This window comes from Protopterus annectens, chromosome 8.part1 (genome assembly GCF_019279795.1).
Source record: "Protopterus annectens isolate FY-2018-M chromosome 8.part1, PAN1.0, whole genome shotgun sequence".
NCBI lineage: Eukaryota > Metazoa > Chordata > Ceratodontiformes > Protopteridae > Protopterus > Protopterus annectens.
Genome location: NC_056742.1, coordinates 174,604,040 through 174,628,808, shown reverse-complemented (window position 1 = coordinate 174,628,808; position 24,769 = coordinate 174,604,040). Strand labels below are relative to the sequence as shown.

Genomic DNA, 24,769 nt, shown 5'->3' with positions numbered 1-24,769 from the left:
TTATTCTATTAATGATATTTTCATTACTGTTCTCTCCCTGCCCTCCCCACCCTTTACCCACTACATAATCTAAATAGAATGTCATTGTTTAAACAAAGAAAATAATAAAGAAGGAAAAAAGGTAAGGATAAAAAATGTATCAAATTACTAACCTTACTTTTTCAGAAAGAGAAACAAATCGAGTCACAGCCTGCCATTAAATCCTCAGGCATTTTGACTGGTTATGAAACAAAACATTTCTTTGCACATAGAGAATAACTTTGATTAAATCTTTTCCAAAATATTTGTGGCTTTCTGGAAATGCAGGAACTATATTCAAAAAGATTAATAATGAACTAAAATGATGAGAGAGAAAAAACATATAACAAATCATTTGTTTTTAGTCTCTTCTTCTTCTCTGAAGTCTTCCAGGAAGCTTCAGTTGCCAATCTCTTTAATGAAGAACTAGCCCATTCCATTTCTTCTATTTTATCCAAAATCTTTTTCTTTGACAAACAGTAAAGCAGAGTCTAAATCATCAAGACCTTAGGACCATCAGGAAGGAAGATTTTAAGCTTGGCAGGAAACAGAAGGTATGTTTTAAACTGTGCTTTTTAAGCTCCCTTATTAGTGGCAGAAAAACTTTTCTTTTAGCAATTACCATGGAAGAATAGTCATTGTCAAAAGCACAGTTGTCTCATTAAACTTAACAGGAGCTTTAGCCCAAGCAGATTTAAGAACCATCTCTTTATCAAAGATGATAGAAATCTAACTATAACTGATCTAGGATAGTTTTGTTAGAGTTAGTATTAGCTATAGATCTATGTGCTCTTTCGATACCAAAGAGAATGCTTCTGGTAAATCTAAAGTTTTAGGGAGCCATGTTGTTAAAAAGAAGTAATATTGTTACCTTCAATATTTTCTGGCAGTCCAAAAATCCTAATGTTATTGCCTAGATCTATTTTCCAGGTCATCCAGCTTTGTTTGTAAATGTGTATTTTGTTTCAGCAGAAACTCAATGTTGATTCCCTCTTCTTGTATTTTATTTTCCATGTCATTCACAGCTTCTTCTATGCCTGTCATCTGGATCTTCTGTTGTTGCAGGTCCATATGTAACAAGTCTATTTGTTTTGTAGTTTTTCTATGAAAGTGTCTATTTTAGTATCCATTTTATCCATCTTAGCAGTAAGTTGCTGGACTATAATTATCAGAGACTGAAGTTCTTTCTTGATGCTGGAGTCTTGAGAATTTGTCTTACTGGAACTCATTTCAGACTGATAAACTGACAGGAAAATTTCCAAAGTAATTTCTGACAGGAATATTATTAAGATTTCCTTTCTTTTTTAGATATAGTTCAAGAACTATATAAAACAAACATATTTAGAAAGAAAATTACTTCAAGAATTAATTTTTTAAGTAATTAATTCCTGTCAATGTAATGAAATTGGTGGAGCTGAAGAAATCTGCTGCTATCCTGTGTTCATCCTTGGCCACGCCCCCCCATAGCAAAGTAATTTCATGTCATCTAATGTGAGATAGCAAACATTTACTGGCCTGCCATTTGCAGTAAGGCAAGCAGACAGAATAGCCATCTACCAGGCTATTAGAAGGAGCTAGATTAATGTCAAGGGTCATACAGAACTTTTGATACCATCAGCCTCTACATAAATTTTAATATTAAAAATTTGAATGAAAAAAATCACTCTCTAATAAAACTATAAATAAAACATTCAAAACTAAACTCCCACAGTATAGTTCTGTAGAAAGTATAAACTTTATGATGAAGAATATGAGAGGAAGAAAATAGTAACAGAGAGGGGGGCATACACCTAATGTTGCAGTATATTTCAGTAAATTAGACTTCCTTAACTATACATTTAGTACAATTTATTACTAAGGATGCATTACGCAAAAGCCACTGGGTATTGTACCTTGAGCACAGCAGAAGAAATAATAGTATATTAAAATTAGTGCAAGCATTTGCATATTTATCTATTGGTCCAGATGGGGAAATATGTTTCAGATAATACATCTGGTTATAGGAAGAATTATTTCTATGCCTGCTGTGATCTTATCAGTACAAGTTATTTATCTTTCATCTTTAGTGTTCCCAGTCACAAGCTAGGGCAGTTGATAGGTACAGGTACAACTACGATATTAATTAGTGGTGAAAAGTAGACTGTACTGACCTTTTAAATAATCTATGATTTTTCTGCTTCTTATGTAAATAAGCAACGAGAAAGGAAAATGCATTTGCATTTCCAAAAAAAACAAAAAAAACAGCATGCCATATGTTATCCTCAGGTGAGCCGTTTGCTGAAATGCTGAAGATAGTGAATTCAAATTTGTTAAATATGCAGACAGTTTCAAAGGGTGACATAAGTGCTATGACAAGTCATGAAATGGGTGTAAAGTATTTTTGCATAAAGTAGAAGACTGTAAGCCTGTCTCCATTAAAGATTCTGTGATTATATCCTCTAAAAGCTATCTGTTTCAAAATTCTGAATGTTAAAAATGATATATGTTTGTGCAGCATTCATATAAAATGAAGTACATTAATTTCATTGAGCTAACATTGATCAATCGAGTATAATACAGAGTGTTATTATCGACTTTTTTATTGCTGAAAGGTCAGAATGTCATACGAAACATCGAATGCGACATTTCCGACTGCTCTACCACCTAAACAAATGCGACCATGGGTCAAATAGGGAGGGATATTTTGTGATTCGCAACAATTGCAATCGCTTTTTTGAGGTTTTACCGCACTGCTTTTGACCATATTCCAATCGACCATCCACTGGCCGATCAAATGCATCTATACCATATAAAACACTAGTGTTGTATTTTTCATGCTTTCTTTCGGGTTACTTTTTTTCTTTTGCAAAATGTTTGAAAATGGGCTTTATGTTTGTGGTGATTTATTGACATTATTTCTGGTTCAGAAAATATTCAATAAAAAACTTTATTAAGAGAGAGAGAAAGAGAGAGCGAAGAAGAAAAGAAGTGAGAAATATGAATGACTCACTTCATTCACTGGTTTTCTGTTAACTTGCACAACTGTAAAGAATTTCACTTGGTAGTAAGAGATGTTTTTCATCCTAAAATGTAGTTTCTAAGAGCATATGATTCAGATCAGTTCAAATTTTTCATTTTACATGCACATGAGCAGCATAACCACAAACACACACACACACACACACACACACACACACACACACACACACACACACACACACACACACAACTTTTCATAAGAGTGCATGGGACCTATATGAAATTTACTAGTAGCTTGGCAATCTCCTATGTAAGTTGGATGGTTACCTTACTGAGCAAAATATTATCAGCAATACTCTGAAGAATATTATAGCAATAACCCACGCCTGGGTGTGGGTAATGCTGGATTTACCCAAGGTTGGAGTGGCTTCACCCTCGGGACCAAACAATGCCAACCGTGGGTAAATCCAGCATTACCCACACCCAGAAGTGGGTTATTGCTATTATACAATGACATTATTTAAGAAAAATAATAATTACTTTTCTTAAATAATGGCATTGTATAATGCCTCCTTGCTGCCCTTCCGCCGCTGTCTGTTATCCGCGGCAGTTCTGATTGTACTGCGCATGCGTAAGCCTACACAATACATCAGAGCTGTGGGCAAAAGCAACAGAGATCTTCTCCGTTGCTTTTTACTATTTTGCTATGTTAAATGGGTTTAACATAGTGAGACAGCTTTAAAAAAGCAACAGAGAATCTCCGTTGCTTATTTTAAAGCTGTCTCGCTATGTTAAACCCATTTAACATAGCGAGACAGTTTTGAAAAAAGCAACGGAGAAAGCAAGACCTCCATTGCTTTTTACAAACTGTTTCACTATGTTAAATGGGTTTAACGTAGCGAGACAGCTTTAAAATAAGCAACAGAGATCTCCGTTGCTTATTTTAAAGCTGTCTCGCTATGTTAAACCCATTTAACATAGCGAGACAGGTTTAAAAAAAAAGCAACGGAGAAAGCAATATCTCCGTTGCTTTTTACACACTGTGTCGCTATGTTAAAGGAGTTTAACATAGCAAGACAGCTTTAAAAAAAGCAAGGGACATCTCCGTTGCTTTTTTTAAACCTGTGTCACTATGTTAAACTCCTTTAACATAGCGAGACAGTGTTTTAAAAAAGACTTATACTAATGGAAAAAGTCCGGGTGACCGGACCTTTTTCCATTAGTATAAGTCGATTTACAACGTGCACGCTGGCCAATCAGCGTGCGCGTTTTAGAATATTAATGGGGGGTCATGGTATAATAGCACTTCTGTTGTTTTACTCAATGTTACAAAAATATAAGATCTTCACAAGCTAAGCAATGGACAGGGCTAGAATCCAAGCTAACTTTTTGGCTATCTGTAGCAGAAACAGTTTGTTCAGAGTAAAAATACGGTTCAAAACAGTTCCTCATAATTGTTATTTTTGTTGTGCAGTGCAGTTTACTCAGAAGTTTCTCAGTTGTTTAACTATGCACATTGCTTTACTATGGCTACTGCTGTCTTAGAGTGTAGATTACTTACTAAAACTTAATTGAATCATTTAAGGTTCTGGATTTTCAGTCTAAGTTCTAAAAGAATCAATGGAGATGCAAGGTCACACAAAATGGAGGTGTCCAGTCTGTCACACATCATCCTGGAAAGAGGTCCTTTACATTAAAAGAAAAAAAAATGGACTGTAAACAGAGTGGATACAGGCAAAGGATGAATTCTGTTCATCATTTTCTATGACTCCAGTGCCAATGAATCTAGCAGGGGTGCTTTTCCAGTATTTATTTGGTGTAGGTGGACCAGGATGGGGGCACCAGGTAATGTGTTGGGGGCGCCGTGGAACCCTTTTGCCTAGGGCACCAGTTGACCCAGGGCCACTCTTGTTCATGACAAGCAAGTAAACTACAAGTAGTGAAAATATAAAAACATATCCAGGCCGCAAACGTTTAATTTGTCATTGTTAACTAAATTCCGAAAAGCTTTTCATGTGCCATAATAAAAAAAAAAAAACATAGATTCTTTCTGTTTTTTTTTATTTTGAATAATAATGTAACTCATTTTGAAATCTGAAGGTGTTATTACCTGGCTCATTTTCAGAATCTTATTATACCAAAAAGATCAATGCTTAAGTTGTAAAAGTTGCAATTAGCTCTTCTGATAATTAGGATATGTACAAATGTGGAAGCTGATGCTATACAGATGTCTCCCTTTTCTCAGTGCTGTCACATAAATGTTACATGCACAGCAGCTGTTAGGCAAAAGTAGTTCTGCAACTTGCAAGTACAGCAATGGAGCTTTAGTATAGCTAGCTACCTAGATTGATCGATAATAGATATGTGTCTGAGTATGTGTGTAAGTATGTACATGTATGTGTGTGTGTGACTGTGTCTGTGTCTGATCCTACACACACAAAAATATATAGCATTTATTTATAGTATTGTCACTGAATGTTCTCCACAGTCAACCCTCTCAATTTACAAAGGTGACAGAAGTAAGATCAATAAAGGAAGGTGGTTAGCCTAACTTCATAGAAGAGAACCCTTATGTACTTTGTTTTATTAAAAAAATTAGGTTTTTCCTATCCAATTTTAAATTTTTTGCTCTCTTTTGTTGATCTTATTACTTGAGCATTCCAAAGAGCTCATTCAACATAGGGATAATAACAACGTTTACCAGGAAATTATAGTTAAAAGTTGGTACAAGTAATTGTAATCTTGAAAGTGGAACTCAAGCAGTCATAATTATTCAAATATAACTGGAGAAGTATGATTTTCTGTAGTTGGTATACCAGGTATTTTTCTTTATAGTGTATACTTTTTCTAATTGTGTGTACTGTTATATGTTTAAGGGGATGAAGACTGGATTTTTTCTTTAATGTGATGGAATCTGCTTTCATTTAAATTATTTTTTATAGTTTTAATTATATGTAAAATAGTTTATTAGTTGTAAATTTAAAAATCTGAACAGAAGTGGGTTAGTTTGCAAGTATTACTTATTTCTATTGAAACTTCTAGTTTTTCTTGTGAGGTATATGATACGTGCATGGATGATTTACCTTGTTGTAATGCTGTCCTGTCTATGCAGGAAAACAATTTAGCAAACTGTGTGACATAGGTAGGGCAGAATAAGAAGGCCATTAACATACTGATTTCTCATTTAACACATGGCATCCATATATGATGTCAGAATTATTAAACAGCATTTTAGATGTTTCTTTTCTGAATTGTGTAAAGTATGCAGTTATAATGATTAATGCTCTCTTTTCTATCTCCTCTGTCACTGTCTTTAGGACTATCACAATCCACTTTAATATGGTTTGACAACTCTTTAACCAACAGATGCCCTCTCTTAAATGGCTCTTCTCCTTTTCTCGCTTCCTCCCTGTTAATACTGGCATGCCAAACAGCTCCATTCTCGACCCTCACTAACAATATATACAAATCCTCTGAGCAGGCTTCCCTCGGGCAATACACTGACAATTCTACCCTAATGTGTACTTCAGATAAACTCATACATCTTTAGAAAATTACCTAAGAAGCCTTTAACTTTGTTGAAAGTTGATTACAGGGTAATCATCTGGTACAAAATCCCCCCTCCAAAAAAAACTTGTTTTTTTCCAAAATCCCTTTTCCATGAAAAAAAATGTAAATGTCTTCCTTTAATAATACCATGATTGAAGTTACCTTACATACAAAACTACTTGGCATGCCAATTGATGACAATCTTAAATTTGATTTACATATACACAACAGCATCAATAAAACCCATCAAAAACTAGGTACCCTTCATAGAGTAAAGAAATTCCTTACAAATTCTGCCAAGGTAACTCTATCTACCTGTTACCCCTTACCCTCCATCCTATATGGACCATTTATCATGACCGGCCTACAAGCCTCACATAGTTCTAAACTTGAACAATGCCACAACAAATTTGCCATATTTGCTTGCTGCAAACCTTAACAGACCCGCACTGTTATACACTAAAAAAATTTTACTAGCTTGAACTTCCTTTCCCAACCGCCTATCTTATGCCCAGTTCATCTTAACACACAAAATCATCTATACCCCATTTGCCTGCCCAGCAATTAGCCCTATATTCCAATTTTATGTGCCAAACCAACCCCTTCTCTGAAATGATAAACAAATGCTTACTAGCTACAAGCTATGATGGGCTACTGGAGTCAGTCTTTATTCCAATAATGTACCTAGAATGTGGAATAAAATTCCTATATCAATCAGGTCTATATCAATCTTTTCAAATCATTACTAAAAGATTTCCTCGTTGCCTCCTGCCTTTTTCCATGCTCGTCATCTGCGACATAGCTACAACATCCTTCATTATGTTCTTATTCCTCCCTTTAAAGCACTAAATTACTTAACTTGTGTATCTCCTTCTAATACTTCACTTTATTGTAGTACTTAAACTACTATACCCACTTTCAGTTAGCACAACCAAATTACCATTCCATTACTTCATCTCTATTGACACTTAAACTTTCTTATCCCCAAATACCTCACTCTAATGTATTTAACTTACACCTGACTATCTTATACACCACTTTTCTATCTGTAAATTCTCATTACAATGCTCGCATATTAATGTTTATATACCAATACAAATTTTATTATACGGACTACTATACTATGTATTCATTGAAACTGCATTATGAAATTTGTTATTGTAAGTCTTTGTCCCCGGGCCTCCGCTGAAAATTGGCTTTGTTCCAAGTCGGACTTTCCCGGTTAACAAATGTTAAGTAAATAAATAAAAATAAGTATTGATTATGTTAAATTTGTTACCTTGGAACTTTTCTCTCCAGGCCTCCACTGCAAAAGGGCACCTTTGCCCTCTTAGGCTTTCCCGATAAACACATCAATAAGTAAAAGTAAATGTTGTGTGTAGTAAACATTCACATCATCACTGGAAAAGATACAGCTGTGTTACAATAAGGATTGCTGTTGTATCTTCTTGTCTTACAGCTTAATTATGTGTCTCTTCAGTATGGGATGGATACTAGTGACTTCTTTTGAAATGCATATTAAGTAGCTGCATATTGTTGTTTAATTTGTGACTGGGTAGGTCCACTAGGTGTTTGATCAATTTTCTGGAGAAATATAGTATTTTGCAGACTAGGGAGCATTTGGCTAAGACAGGTGTGGAAATGGCATTCTTTTTTTGTCTTACCTATGTTCATCCTGTATGAGCCTAGAAGTCCAGTGCACTCTCAAGTCCTGCAACTCCATGAGAAGAAGTAGTAACCCACATGTTCTGTCCTTATACAACTACATGAGTCCAGGGGGTAAAATATTGATGAATAAATGGGTGTAATTTGCTGGGTGTTAAAGCAGTGTTGATACTCAGACCATTTGAGTATATGTTGTTGTGCCATTCTTTTATAGAATACAATTGTCTCAGTGAAGGATGCAACAAAAATCGGTTGTATTTCTGCTTTGCATCATACTTTTCAACCCTTGAGAATTAAAATTATTGCAGAGGCCTTCAAAAATCAGTACAGAAGATCAGAAAGAGAAATACTTTTTTTTTCCAGAATACAAGGTCTTCATATATTAGACCCATATATTTTGTGGTAAGGAAATTTTACATAGGTTTAAGTCATAGGTTCATAGGTTGGTACTAGGCTATCGGCCCTAGGGCCTATGCAAGCCTAGCCATAACAATTCCCTGGATATTTCTTCCCAGAATATTTACTTCCATGATTTAATAAGGTATGTGCCATTAAACAGAGTTTACATTTGTAATGACAATCAGTAACTGTAAGTGGAACATTTCTAAATCTGAGGACTAAAATCATAGTACTGTGTTTAAACTGTAGCACCTTTTTTTTTAAAACAGAGGCTTTTTCACAGTTTGTTTTGCAGATCTTTTTCCACAGGCCTCACTCTGCACTTTATATTGTGATTTTTCTTATTGTAATTCAACAGACAGACCCCATAGCAACTGTTCAGAGTTAGTGCAAATAGCAAACTCAACAAAGTTGTTGAACAATGACAGAATACTAGAGAAAGAATGAATGACACAGGTTTGTTTAAAGCATTGTTTATGCAACTGCACTATTTTTTTCCCTACAGGTATCACTGAGGTGCATAGTAAGAAAACTTAGTCAGTATAAATTATTGCCTCCTTTGATGCATACTATTGGGTATTATTTAATTATATAGACTACATAATCCAACAAGTAAGGATAGAAGTAGCATACTCTTGTGTATAAAAAGGGTGTAACTGTTTGAAGAATAGGCCTTTGCCTTATTTTTCACATGCATAATGCAAAAAAAAAAAAAATCAGGATATTACTGCTGTCAGTCCATATGGCCCTTTAGAAGACAAATGTAAAATATGCAAGTAAACGTGGGGAATTGCAGCCTTTTTATGCTCATGTGTAGGACAATGTTTACCTATAGATATCATAGATATCAAGTATACACAAACAGTGGAATCAGTTAGGGAGTGTTTGATTACTCAAACCCAAGCAGTAATGAGTGGTTAAAATACAAAAATGCTAAATATTGTCAGGAAACAAACAACAGCATCCTGTGACACAGCAGAGAGCTGCTAGCAGCCACTGCATCACTATTTTTATTTATTTTTACATAGTAGGGCAGTGAAGACTAATTACCATTTCAGGCCCAGCTTGAGAAAATTCAGAAAAAAGAACAAGATTATCAGCAGAGATAACTAAATGTATTTTGAGACTATTCTACATGCAGTACATCCAAGCAATCATGTCAAAAGCTAATTCAGAAAGCCCAAGCAATCCTGTAGAGAGTATATATGTATAGAAAAATGGTTCCCCTACACTATGTTGAATGTATGCTTTGTCAACAAGCGCAGTGGGGTGTTGTGTAATACTGAAGGTACGGATGGCCAAGGACATTCAAATGTCAATGGTATGTTTTGTCGAGACAGGTGAGTGGGGTTGGAGGAGATGAGAGTGTTTGTGATTTAATATTAGGGTCCGGTATAGGTGAAGGATATGGGTTGTATGTTTGTGTGCGAGTCTGTCTATTTTAGGGTTTGGGTCAGGGCTAGGTAAGGTGATAGATGTAGTGTTTTTAGTGTGTGTGTGTGTGCGTGTGTGCGTGTGTGTGTGTGTGCGTGTGTGCGTGTGTGTGTGTGTGTAAGTGTGTGTGTGTGTTGTGTGTGTGTAAGTGTGTTTTGTGTACTGAAAGTGTTACAGGAAGGTTTTTATTAAGGTGAGGTGTAGGGTTAGGTTTGGGGAAGGGGCAGCATTAAGGTTAGGGTTAGCATCAATTGATAAAATGGTGCAGGGGGGAAAATCAGTGAATGCAAATGCTTCCATTGCCCTTCTCATAAAGCCCCCAGCTTACTCTGATAAATGCTTTCTCGGCCTCAGACCTAGCAACAACAGAAGTATTTTCTTACTTTTTGTTTTCTGCTGGATCACTGTTCTATTAATGTTGTCAAATGTTTGCTTCTCTTCACAAAACTACATTGATCCATATCTATCACTTTTGCCTACACCTTTGCCATTCTTTCAGCTAGTACAGACATAAACACTTTATAATCTTGGCTTAAACCTGAAATAAGTCTACTTGAAGATGGGTCTGATAGGTCTTTAACCTCTTTGGGTAATACAGCAGTCATAGCTTTCTTCCAGGATGTTCGTGCTTCCCCTTCTTTTAAAATACTATTAAACAAAATCTTTCAAATCCTTATCACTTTCTTTCCTTCTAACTTCCAAACCTACACAGGAATGCCATCTGTTCCTGTAGACTTCCCTGCAGATTGATTAAATATCACCATTTTTATCTCATCTCCTTCAATCTTATCTGTTTGCTATTGAGTCTCATCTTCCTCTAACCTTTGCAAAATTAACTTTTCAATAAATATTTCCATTTGTGATCTTTTTGGGTTTCCAAATTTCTCTGCTTTTTAAAAATGTTTATAAAATTTGCTTTCTTGTCATAGGCTCCTTAAGTTTGGCAAAAACCCTTTCTACTTTCTGTTGGCTAAGTCGTGCTAAATGTTTTTGTGCTCTGTGGTTATTATCAAAAAATAGATTCTTAACAGCAGTCCTTCTAATCTCATACATATTATCCAAATACTCCCTAATTTTCTATTTAACACTCTGCAGATGTACCTTTTCTTGTTCTTTGAGATTTCCATTATTCTGAAATATTTAACCTTTGATAACCTCTCTAAATAATTCCTATTACTTTTAACCATATTTCTTTCTTTTTTATTTCTGCTATTTTTCAAACTACATTTTCATCTCTTTTTTATTTCATTACCCTATATTTTTATTTTAGTTTTTTTCTGTGCGTGATCAGAAATAGTTATTGGATGTGTCAATGTTTTCAAATAAGTGCATGTTACTGTGAAATACAATTTCTGTCCATTCTAGCCCAATTATTGTACAATTGAGAATAATATGTAAATTCTCTCCTGAGTTCCTACTACTGAATTCATGTCTTCCATACCAAATATTTTTATAAATTTCTTTAGAACACTACCCTTGTTTATTGTATTTTCCCTTCTAGGTCCCCCAATACATTCTTATTATTGCAAATCAAATTTCAGTCCCCACCTATAACTAATATTCCTTACTGAAATCCCAAACTTTTATGGCAGATCTAACTGGAAGAATAAGGGAATGGTATTGGCACAGAGTAGTAATAGTTGTTGTAATTTTAGTTCTGGTTTGATCAATATAAAAGTTAAAAATGTAGGGATTGTTTCAGCCAGACTCTAAATTTGAAAATTACCATGATATTTAATGTTAAAGGTGCTGGGAAGTTTTGGAAGTTTTTGATAAGTACCAAAAAGCATTGGGTTAAGAAGTAGTCTCCTGCTATTCAGACAACATGAGAATATCATTTTGGAGCTGATTGTGTAGAACTTAATGGGATGGGATGGGTCTGAAGATTGCTATTTTGTCAGTATTTTGATGAATGAGAGGAGAGGTAGGTCTAGAAGATGGAGAAAAGCAGAAGAGTAAGAGTGGACCTTTGGTGTATGCCTTTCATGATAGGAGCCTCAGAGAATAAGGAAGCTCTGGTCTTCACCTTAGTGGATCTACTGGAATGGAAATCTTATAACCAGACTGAGACTTGGAGAATAATATCAATTCAGCCAAAGACAGTTCCTGTGATATTAACTTTGTACACATTTATTAAATTACATCAGTTAGGGCCCACAGAGCAGGAACAGTAATCTTTCCAAACCAGTATCTGTATCTTTTTTGGGAAAGGTGGTGGTATTGCTCCATGTGGGAGGGAAGTTGATTGTAAATTATGTTTTCCAGTAATTTACCAAATGTGTTATAAATGTGGATTAGAGTGAGAAGTATTTATTCTCCATAGTGGCATATGAACCAGGTGAAATAATAGTTAAGGTCTTCACCTCACAGACACAAGATCCAGGGTTTAATACTGACCTCTGATCACTGTTAGGGTTGAGTTTACGTGTTTTCTCCTGTCTGTGTAGGGTTCCTTCCACCTCCAAACAACATGCTGGGCATTTCTGCCTCTGGGGTGGAATATACTAGGCTGAATTTGGGCCTCCAAGTAAACTTCAGCGGTATGTCAATAGAGTACACACAAAATAAACAGAATCATGGAGAACAATACAGGCTTCAATGGTGGTACCCATCGGGGGAGGGAGTCAAGAAGAATGATTTTGACATAACAGTGGTATGTCAAAATCCACTAAATTGGAAGACATAAATGACAGACTGCACACTGCATCAGGGCTAGTCACTCGGTGGTGTAAAAACTGGCTCCAAGTTATATTATGCTGACTGATGCCACCAAAAATGGGCATGGGTAGTTGCTAGTGCTTAGTTGAGGTTGGGATTGAACACCTGGCCTGCTCTGACTGTATCAGGGACCATACCACTCAACTGTCCAGACTTTTGGCTTGTTCCTCTTAATATTAATGGTTTTCAGGCAAATCACTGAGAATAAAAGTCACTAGGTAAGGATATACATTTGAGTTTTAAGCTTCATAACTTTCAGAAAATGCATGTTAATGTAAAACCTGTTATTTTAGCATCTTCCTAAGTTTATATCAGCAATATTTAATATCTGTACCTATATTTGGGCCTTTGTCCCACCATTAGTTTTTGGTCTGTCCAAATCTCTTAAGCTAAGAGGTTGAGTGATATGCTGGGGACCCCTGTTAATGCCCTTATTGGCCAGTGTGTGCATGCCATAAAGCCTATCAGACCTGGGTCTATAGTTTACTAGCTACTGTCTGGCCAGTGTCCAGTTCCCCACCATGGGGTTACCTGTGATACATCTATTAAGTGAAAGGTAGAGGAAAAACACAATCAATTTACCAAAACTTAATGACTGCTAAACATTGTATGAGTTTATGTACATGATGCATCCTGGAAGTGGATGACATAATGGTAGAGAGGAGGCTGGATATTCTGTGCATCCAGGAGAGAAGGTGAAAAGACAGACAATAACATATCTTGGCATGAGATCCAAAGTCTACTGTTTAGGACAAAGGAAGACTAGAAATAGTGTAGGAATTGTGGTGAGAGAGGGTCTTCTGAAGACAGTGAGGGATGTAATCAGAATCAATGACAGACTCATGACAATTAGAATCCAGTATAAAGAAAGGTCAGTATTCCTAACCTCAGCCTGTGCCCCACAGAAGGCCTGTGATGGTGAGTAAAAGATAGCATTCATACATCGGTTGCAGAACAGAATGACTTGATTTAAATAATGTGGATCTGAAGTCTCATACTGAACAGAGAGAGCAGAATATGAGGTTTGCTTGAGTCCACATGGGTAGGGTAACAGCTCTAATGAAGGAGAGGACAATCCAGATTTCTGTGTTGCAAATGGCTTAATCGTGATCAACACACGCTTCACCAAGACAGATAATCACAAGATCACATACAAGAGTGACCAGCATGCAATTCAGATAGTGCAGAAAGGGCACTGATATAAAATCAGAGAGTGCAAAGTCATCCCCACTGAAACAGACAGCCTCCAGCATAAACCACTGGTGGTCACAATCGACAACACTGATAGTAATTTGCCATGGAAAATTATTCTTGAAATGTTGCTTCTTGATATTTCATGCTTCAGGGAGTTGAATTTCAGGGAATTTAATCTTGACAACCCTAGATATAATGAACTGTTACTGTGTGTAGGTAGTGCAAAGCAGTAATGTAAAGTTCCTGCAGGGTTTTGTCTGCCAGCTCTCATTACCAGGACATACATGTCTGCAGTACTTTAACAGGGCATGCAGCTGTCCTGTGTTTCCACTGGTGGCTGACTGTCACTTTCAGATCATGCTGGTGGCAGAAAAGCCAGAAGTGTCACGTGGTACTCAGAAGATACGAGTTTCAGTCTCACAGCAGTCCATGTTTCCAGTCCCTGAACCATTGTACTTAATGGTGATCATCCAATGCAGAACATTTTCCTAAAGCAACATTTTAAAATAATGAATCCTTCCACCATTTGTTGCTATTTCTGGTGGGAAAAAAAAACATACAGCTTGTTTCTTCAGATGTCCTGGTTGGATCAGTATTGAAGTATATATTTCATTTAGACAAACATTATTAAGTTGCAACTGTGGTTTGGTAACAGCTTATTAAATAAGTAAGATAAACTTACAGGTACAACTCTTACTGATAAATATATGTGCAAAACTAAAAATTATGTCATCATCTTCTTTCGGCTTTTCCCTGTAGGGTTCGCCACAGTGGATAATTATGTAAGTTAATAAAACCATAGATTCCAAACAGATATAAACGAGTTTGCTGCATACAAGTCTGTGTAATAATTAAGAAAAGATAGTAGCTAGTGTGGTTTGGGAGGGGGATAAAGAATACCGCACAGTTTATAGGAACCTGAACACATGTATTAATTTTAAGGAGCTAACTTAGTTAGAAATAATGCAGTACATGAAACTGTAGGTAAAAGAAATGAAGACCTAGTATGTCAATTGTAACAGATGAGGTTAATATTGTCAAATTATATTCAGATGTGTGCAAACTTACGGGATCACCTCTATGACATAATGCACATATATGTGATTATTTTTTCCATATAGGTGAAAGAAGCTATGCAAAGAATCCATGACAGAGGCAACATTGGCAAACTGATTCTGGATGTTGAAAAATCTCCAACTCCATTGGTTAGTAATTTAATCTCCATAAAACATTTATATTTGTTACTGTTGGTAGCAATTAAATAAATAAGAATCAGCCACTATTATTTAAATGTTCAATTAGCAGATGGCAATGTGAAGAGTTAAGTGTAGCTGGCCAGATCATTGTAATACTTTGGTGTAAGTTAGTCTAGCAGGTAAGTTAGGGTCACGATATTTAGTGTTTATTTTTTTTAAGATAAATGAGTAGTACTTGTTCTGAACAAAAATACAGTCTTCATCTTTGGTACTGTAATGGAGTGAGCAATGATTTCCATTCTATAAGGCTGTAGCTTCCTTAAAGTACAGTATAGAGTATATCAGCACATAATTAACAATACAATGATGGTATTTGTCAGTGGTGCCATACTTACTGTAGTGTGAAGTCCTATTCTGTCTCAGTCTTGTTTACTTCCACTTACTGGGTAGGCCGTGACGCTGTTTCAAAGCCCATTGGGAGAGAAATATTTTTTAACATTACTGATGAGTGTGTTCTATTTTAAATTCTCTTGACAGCATACTGCAACACATTCTACTAATGACTTAATTTTCCTAATCAGTTTTTCTTCTCAGTAATGAATTTTCTTCTGTACTCCTAATCCTTATTTTGATATTACTTTCTGTTTTGTTCATTGCTTTTGCATTTATTTCATATTTAAGATATTGATACATTTTAGCATGAAACACTCCACAGTAATCTGAAGTACGTTTTGCACTCAGCACAGCTTGATTGGCACCACATAGTCAAACACAGTACACGTATGGCTATTGTGTGTTTCTGCTAAGTGCTGTAGTTGTGTCTGCTTTATTTCATTCCAGTGTCCTATGCAGACAGCAGCCTTATTTATATCTTCCTTAGTTTAATCCTTCTTCTCAGCAAATAATACCAGCCTACCTGCCTTATATAAACAAATGTAACCTGCTAGAGATACAAACAACACACTCTTGTTATACACATCTGAATGAAAATATGTATCATGCAAAAAAGGAAATGATGGTGTTAAGCAAGCAATCTTGTGCCAAGTAATAACAAAATATAATAAACACAAGTACTTACTGAGCCTGAAAAGAAACTCAGTTTATTAATGCAGATGCAAGTGTTGGCCTGACAAAGCTCCATCTGACTTCTAAGGAGTACAACCAACTCTATATACAGTCACATCTACCCTTAGCTGTCATGAACTGGATAGGCAATCCAACTTAAATACTAATAATGTAAAACAGCGCATCGAGCAAAATGAAAGCAAAACTAAACAAACAATCCAAAAACATCACGTGTTCTACAAAATACATGCTCTTCTTTAGTTGCAGGCCTCAGCGGGTAACAGGAAAACAAGTAGTTAGCATGTTTCTGTGGTGGCATTAAAGGAGGATTATTACTGGGTCTCTGATTATATATATATATATATATATATATATATATATATATATATATATATATATATATATATATATATATTTCATTCAAGGTCAGAGCAAAGGAAAAGGAAGTTCAAGAGGCAAATCTTTGTTCTAAGTGGAGTTTTACCTGATGCATGAAGGAGCAGGACATAGAAAGAAAAAAGCTTAGGAGTACTGAGTGTTTTACAGCATTGAAAGCTGTAATACTCACACAGTTCTTCATAGTAACATGGAGCTTTTGCTGCTGCCATGTACTGCAAGATGAAAGGAAAAAAATGAAAAGAGAGTGTAGGAGCACAAAGCATTTTACAACTTTGAAAGTTGTAGCATACTTACCACTGCCTCACAAACAACCACCAGAAGCAAAATGTATCTGTCTTCTCCTTATATCTTTTAAAAGTAGCTATACACTTTGGTAGCAGCAATGTATTATAGCTTATAAAGTCACTTTGCTTGCTGTTTATGCTCTGTCATGAGGCTAGAGCACAACAGCTGTCAAAAGTACTTTACCAAAACTTTAAGTACATTTCTTATACCAGAAAACTGCTTAACAAAACAGTCATTCTCCAAGTTTTAAATAATAGGCATAGTACTCCATATACTGCAGTCAGCTAACTAAAGCTCCATTGTAGACCTTAAATCCTTCATCTATCCTAGCAGGTTAGCACAACTCTCATTATATTTAGTAGCCTACTGGCTTCTCTGAGGTAACCTGTGTCTCACCTTTTGGGCCAAGAAAAAACAAATTCTAGTTGACTTTCTATTTCTTCATAAAACCAATGTTTCTACAAACAAGCAAACTAGAGATCCAAAAACTCCAAACCATTGAGTCAAAGATATGTAAATTTGCTCAGCAGGTATATATTCTCACCATTGTGACATACTTCATACGTTTCACTGGCTTCATATCACAAGCAGAGCTGCACTGCTCTGAGGAGCCCTATTATTAAAAATGCTATGTATGGGATACTGCCCACCCTTGAGAATAAAACTACCATTTAGAGAACAAAAGTGCCCCCTTGATAGGTAGCCAAGAGGTCAATCTCACTTTAACTAGACAACCCATTAATCTAGTTATTGTAGAAAAAGCCTTCTGTAGATTAGGCCTAGCTATCTGAAACAACTTACCAACCAATGTTAAAAATATTGAAACCCTAGAGACCTTCAGAAACTCTGAAGGAATCCCTACACCAGCTTGCTTCCTCTATACCGTTTAAACCGTCACTCTCTTGCATTGCAGTATTATTTAATCTTCAACAGCAGTCATTCGCTTGCATTACTGTAGTCCTGTATCTCTCAGCTATATAATACCTCTCAACTGTACCTTCAACAGAAGTAAAACTTTCTATATGGAATGCATTCTCTCCACTTATATATATTGTACCAATGTACTGTAAATATTTACAGTGTTGGCTTGGAAAATGCTACAAAAAGGTAATGTCATGTTTGCCTACTTGTGTTTCTTCTGTTTGTATTGCATTGCTTCATTCCTTGTGTATATGTGTTGTGACTGAAAAGGTCACTATAGCAGCTCACTCACCCAGCAATCAAATTGTTAAATAAAAATAAATTAATACAATTTACACCAACAAATAAATAAGACTCATTGGAGGGGCGGCTTTCAAACTCAATATATACACAGCCAGTGGAATAAGTAACCACTAAAGGTCAAGCAAAGTATTACTTGGTCTGTCTTTGAGGTAAGTCATGATGATTGGCAGGGTAGACATTAATTTACATCACGGTTACCTTGTGCGATCCTGTTTTATCTGGGAAGTGGGCACTCAAATACTCATAAAAGGTGGCAAAAACTTTTGAATGTATCCATTTAAAGGTGTAAATGGCTAGGCCTCTTGTGATCCATGTGAACTGTTTATTTAGTATTTTTTTTATGTTACTAATTATCATAGTTCAACCTTAAACATGTTTTAATGGTGAAACTGAAAATTTGAAAAGAAAAAAAAGGCTATGTGCAAAACATGCTTTCCTGGAATTTCAATTTTATGTAATTTGTCATGTTTCTATGTTTTATCATGTTAAAACAAGACCAAGAGATAAGGTGATGTACTATATGCATTATTTTTCCCAAATGAATGACCCAAGGTACAGGTATTATTGAACCCCCTAGAAATAAGCATAGCCAGTGACTTTTATGATTTTCAATAGCCATTACAGTAACCTCAGAGTTGTGTAAATTGTAATGATACTGCTTGATTTTGTAGGAAAAAAGACATGTTTAGCAGCAGTCAGAAGTTAACGGCGTCAGAATAAAAAGCTGTTATTCACCATTTTACATGATCTCCTCCAGTGTACGATACAGAATGAAGGCCATTAATAATGTTAAGAAAGTAATGTTGTAGCTTAGCATAAGCTCTATACAGTATCAACTATTGAGCATAAATGATATAGCTAGAGAAAACACAATAAAATGTATTTTGGATTTAATGATGTGTCACCAAATATTTACCCTGGCATTACCTAAGGCAGCTTATAAACTCACCATATTTTGGTCCTGGAAAAGAAATAAACACAGCATGGCTTAGGGCAATGAACTTATGGAATGCAGTTGTACCTAATAAAATGTAGCTACCCAGTGTGGCAGTGTACAGTGCATACACAAATATTTATTTATCTATTTATTGTGTTGGTTATTGTGGTATTCTGATTGGACAAACAAATGCAACTTTTCAGTAGAGACCAGAGGGGTAAAGCTCCAGAGTAGTTACAAGTTAAACAGATAACATACAGGTATTTAAAACAGTATGTTACAGAAACATATAGACATACAAAGACTTTAGTAAAGTATATGATGTAGCTAAAATCATTTACAAGACTGATGTTTAAATATACAAAATGCAGTTTGTGTTTCCAAGATACATTAGGAGTTGTGGCAGTTAGGAGAGTTACGTAGAAGCTGATAAGGGGTGGAGGGATGATCGAGTAGAGAAAAAGACATGAATGAATTTGACTAAAAAAGTTTGAGTTGTAAGAAGTTATAGGCAGAGTTAGGGTAAGGACTTAGAAGTGGAGCATGAGCATAGCCATTTATCACATAGATATTGCTTTAGCAGATTTTTGAATGATTTAGTGTTTTCATGTGCCTGCATTCTCTGATCAGAAAGAATTCTCTTGAGGTTCATAGGTTCATAGGTTCATACTAGGCTATCTGCCCGAGGGCATTTACAAGCCTAGCCCATAGTTTTGGGGCTTACGCCACCCCTTTAGTATGGGGAACTATACCCATTATTTTGCTGTGCCTCTGTTGAGCAGTGACACTGAGGTAATCCCTGGGGTATATCTGCGATCTCCCATCCATTGGTCAAGATTTATCTTGAACAAGGCCAGCGAAGTGCTCTGCCTCACATATACCGGGATTTTATTCCACAGCATAGGGAGTCTTTGGGTGATGAATCTATCCCTCCAGCACGTCCTATTAATAGCCGTGTCGAGGTTTAAGTCTCCGCCCTTGTGACTCTGACAGATCTAGATTTTTGAGGTGAAGCATATTCATCAAATCTGGGTTTGACATGGCCTTGTATGTTAGGCAAAGGTCACCTCTGAACCCACACTATACGACTGAATAGAGCTGGAGTTCTTTCAGTCGGGCAGCATAGGACAGATGTTTGAGACTCTTTATCCTTTTGGTGAGGAACTTTTGTGGCCTCTCCAGCTGCTGCAAGTGTCGGGTCAGATACATTCCGAATGGGGCATTGTACTCAATCATTGGTCTGATGAGTGATGAGTATAGGGAGACTATGACCTCCCTTGATCTAGATGAGAATCCCTTCATGATAAGGTGGGCAATGTAGAAGGTCTTCCTAACTACTTTAGCTACATGGGTGTCGAATGACAGACTACTATCAACCTGGGTCCCCAGGTCCCTGATAACTTCTTCTGTGCTCAGTGGATTGCCACCTATTTGGTAGCTAGGGGTAACCTTGTTTTTCCGAAGGGTATGACTATGCATTTTTGGCATTTAACTTTAGGCCATGGCTCTGGCACCAGTTATCCGTTTCTGTGAGACCCTTCTGAAGGATATCTGTGTCAGATGTGTTTTCTACTATGGCACCCAGTTTGCAGTCATCTGCAAACTTTGTCATCCATAACCCTCCTGTGTTTGCTTGTACTTGGAAAAGTAGATGCCAAACAAGAGTGGGCCCAGGACTGAGCCCTGTGGTACACCACTTGTGACAGGCTTTGAGTCTGACATGGCGCCAGCAACTCTGACCCTGTGGGTTCTGTCACTCAGCCAGTTTGCAACCCATCTTGTGATGTATGGGTTAACATTTAAGCTGATGAGTTTTCAATGATACCCGAGTGGGGTATTGTATCAAGGCCTTCGCCAGATCGAGGTAGGCTGTAGGGCCTGCTTTCCCCTCATCAAGGGTTTGGGTGACTGTTTCAAAAAGTCAACCAAGTTTAGAAGGCATGATCTGCCTTTGACAAAGCCAAACTGGGATGGATCCAAAGTCTGCAAATTCCCTATGTCTTTATTTATGAGGTCCATTATGATCCTCTCCATGGCTTTGCAGATAAGGCTTGTCAAGCTAATGGGCCGGTAATTTCCAGGGTCGGTGGAGGCACCGCCTTTGTGAAGTGGGACCACAGTTGCAGTGCGCCACTCCCTGGGTACGTATCCAGAGGTAAGACTATGATTAAACAGCTGTCCTAGCTGTGGGTTTAATTCCTCGTTGAGTTCGTGGAGCACACAGCCGGGGACACCATCAGGTCCCATGGATGCTGTGTTTTTTGCTTTGGAGAGAGCAGTTCTCACTTGGGCGTTGGAGATGTTCGATTCTTGGCTGTGGTGCCGTCTGTGTAGAGTCAGCATGTCCTCCCTGTGTTTGCGTGGGTTTCCTCCGGGTACTCCGCTTTCCTCCCACATTCGAAAGACATGCAGTAGGTGGATTGGACACACTAAATTGGCCATAGAAGTGAGTGTGTGTGCGCGCGAGTGTGTTGTGTGGATGAACTACCGTGACAGGGCTAGCCACCCAGTGGTGTAAACCTTGGCTCTAGCTGATTGTCATTGTTGAAGTGGCACCCCAACCCCATGTTCAAAATGGGGAAAAAAGGGGTTGTTGATGGATGGATGAATTTGTGTCCAGTTATGTAGTTAGCTGTATATGTATATCTGTGTGCCTGCAAAATTTCTTGTATAAAGTGTGAGTGCTTCTCATGGTAACAGAGATGGAAAAGCACCACACACAGTTGTTGCAAACTGTTTAGGTTAAAATCCAAATCTCAAAGCAAGCTAGTGTCAATGGAGCCAGCCTTGTTAGAGATGGTCTTTTTGGAGGTCTACTGTTTGGTAATGCTGACACTCTGCAGTGCTGACATATGCAAAAGCTAAAATCTTTGTCAATTCAGTTACTTAGAGATACAAGGACAGAGTAACATCTAAGGTAGAACTACAACTGTATAACATAAAGCTACAACATTGACAAAACTACTAGAGATATTGTTTAATTGCAGGCTATTTCAGATATCCATTGAGTTTAAAGCTGGCCTACATGAAAGAAGGAAGGAGTGAGGGAGTCATATTTGTTGTTAAAGATCCAAAAATACCTCTTCTCAGCTGCTGTTTAAAACTATATGCATAGTGAAATAAATACTCTGTAAAATATCTATTCAGACTTCACCTCATGGCTTGGTGCCCACTACATCTGGAAATTACAAATTCTGTTTTTGAACTTAAGGTAGATTGTGCTAGTGCTGATTTATAGTTACTTCACTGTAACTTTGGGGAAAAGGTGTTACTGGTTGCAAGGCCAGTGTGCTTGGTTGATTAGCTTGTGTTTAAACTTGGTGTGTCTGCAGATGTCATCAGTCAGTGTTGCTTCCCTTCTTCCCATATTTTGTACTCTCAAATAGCTGTTAATGTATGTTTATAATTGTAACTCTGGTTTTCTCTCACTTTTGATCCTTCTGCTGTGATATGTAGATCCCTTCATGCAATTCCACTTAATTAGAATGCATTTACAACTCCCTTTCTATATCATGAAGTCACTGTGTACGACTTTGTTGTCAACCTGATGACTGTAGACACCCCAAAGCAATATAAGAACTGCCCAATGCTGACAGACAACTATATGCTGATTGTGAGAGATGCAAGTACCTCCTAACTTTGGAGTCCAGCATCTCTTCTAAAACTGTTGCCTGCACCCAGCATTTCATCAGTTCTGATGCCCACATCACAAAACCTTGAGCACCATGTTATGGTGAACTGCTGGAAGAAATCCCTGTCCAAAAGATAAAGGCCTCCCAGATGAATGTTTGATATGCAGAACATCTCACTAACAGGCAAACAGCATAAACAGGCATGACAGAAAACTTAACTACAACAGTGGTCACTCAGCTGGCAAGCCAAAGCCCTTAAGACAGTAGGGCCACGCTGGTACTTCGAGTAACATCTTGGTCATATGTGACTCCACAGTCAGACACACAGATGCACCACTCATCAGCCTATGCAAAGACAGAGTGATAGCTGCATCTCAGGTGCCCAGATCGACAATGTTACTATGGTCCTCCAGTCCCTTTACCCTATGTACACATGTGACCTGGACCTTGTGCACACAGGAGTGAATGATTTGAGTAACAGCTCCTTGGAACATATAAAGTCCTTAGAATATTTTGAAATTGGTGTGAAACTAGCCTTAAGCAGATTGATACCATTGCCAAGAATGATGCCACATTGCAGTAAAGCATAATTCACATTAATTATTGCCTTACCCATTTGTGCCATCCTAAGGAGATCCAGTGTATATCAGCCTGGAAGGAGATGATGGCCAGTCATAGCTACTTCGTTAGGAACAGCCTGCACATCCCTCCTCGTAGATTCCATATAATTAACAGGACCCTTACTTCCCCCATAGCACCTTTTTCTAGGCAAGGTCAGTCTCCTTAAATTGTCTACATAATCACACTAAATCAAGACTACATAAAGATAGCACTGCTTAATGCTAGAAGCCTAAATAAGAAGTTGCTCTCATATGCATTCCTAAATCTTGGAAAAATCGAGGTCTATGTAATTACTGAGAAATGATTCCTGAGTACCGATGTCTACCCTGCATTTGTGGGTTTCTGTGTCTACCATTCTTTCATACCAAGTGCTGAAAATGACAGTGTTATAGGAGGGGGCACATCTGTATTCCTAAAAAGCCAATTTACCTACAGACTTATAATAAAAGATAATGACCCTGAGCTCCTCCACATCCTACTCATGGTAATTAAAACTCTGTACCGTATCTACTGTACCTCGTCCATGTCTCCAGCAACCCAAAGGCATTCCTGAACAAACTGACATCCTTCTCTATCAAACCTTACACTATTCTCTTGTGAGGCTTCAACTAGCCTTCCATTAAATGGGAACTCGACACCACTGCAAATAAATATGGACATAAATTCCTGAACTTCATTAATACCAACTCTGTAGATCAGAAAGTTCAATTTCCAACAAGAGTTTCAAAAATATTAGCTCTAGTCTTCACAGTATAGCTTCTTATGCTCAACACCTACAGCTACCATAGTAATTGTCCAATCCGCTGAACTTTCAGTGGTAGTAGTACCCTAGTATAAACAAACTGTACAATAAGAGGCAGAAACCCATAGTCCAAAGGAAGCAAACTGAATACCCAGTCATCTAGAAGAGAACTCAGATATAATCAACAAAGAACCGAGAAAGAAAATGAAATTCTCCAACGGAAGTATGAAATGAAAATTGCAACCTTTGCTAAGTACAACCACAATGCTTTGCTAAGTACAACCACAATGCTTTGCTAAGTACAACCACAATGCTTTCTTTAACAACGTCAGGAACCTTGGAAGTAATGCACTGCAATACAGAGAGCTACGATTTAGTAATGCATACTCGTTTGGTGAAGACCTAGGCAATGTATCAGCTGACAAATTCAGTTCAAATTGTAAACCTCATCTCCCCCAAATGTTCCTCCCTGTGTTAGCATAACTACCTCCATTACCTCTGAGCAAATACTGAGTGCTGTCTCCAAGGCCAAAATCTTTAGTTCATTGAGTTCACAGACTCACTGTTTAGCCTGTTCAGTCTCAGTCTCTCCACTGGATTCATACCAGAGGGATGAAAACCTGCTGTAGTCATGCCACTTCACAATGGGTCATCCACTACTGACTCAGGAAACTATAGACTTATAAGTGTCATCAGCCTCTTCTGTAAAACCAGCGGAACACATCATCATGGA

General features: G+C 37.2%; 1 protein-coding gene across 2 annotated transcripts in view; it reads left to right on the top strand.

Moving 5' to 3' along the window:
- VAT1L (vesicle amine transport 1 like) overlaps positions 1–24,769 on the top strand; it is a 1,089,685-nt gene that overhangs the window by 965,526 nt on the left and 99,390 nt on the right. For both annotated transcript variants that reach the window (XM_044081809.1, XR_006366076.1), the window contains exon 8: positions 15,057–15,140. In XM_044081809.1, coding sequence (XP_043937744.1) covers positions 15,057–15,140 — 84 coding nt within the window. The remainder of the gene's footprint in view (positions 1–15,056; positions 15,141–24,769) is intronic.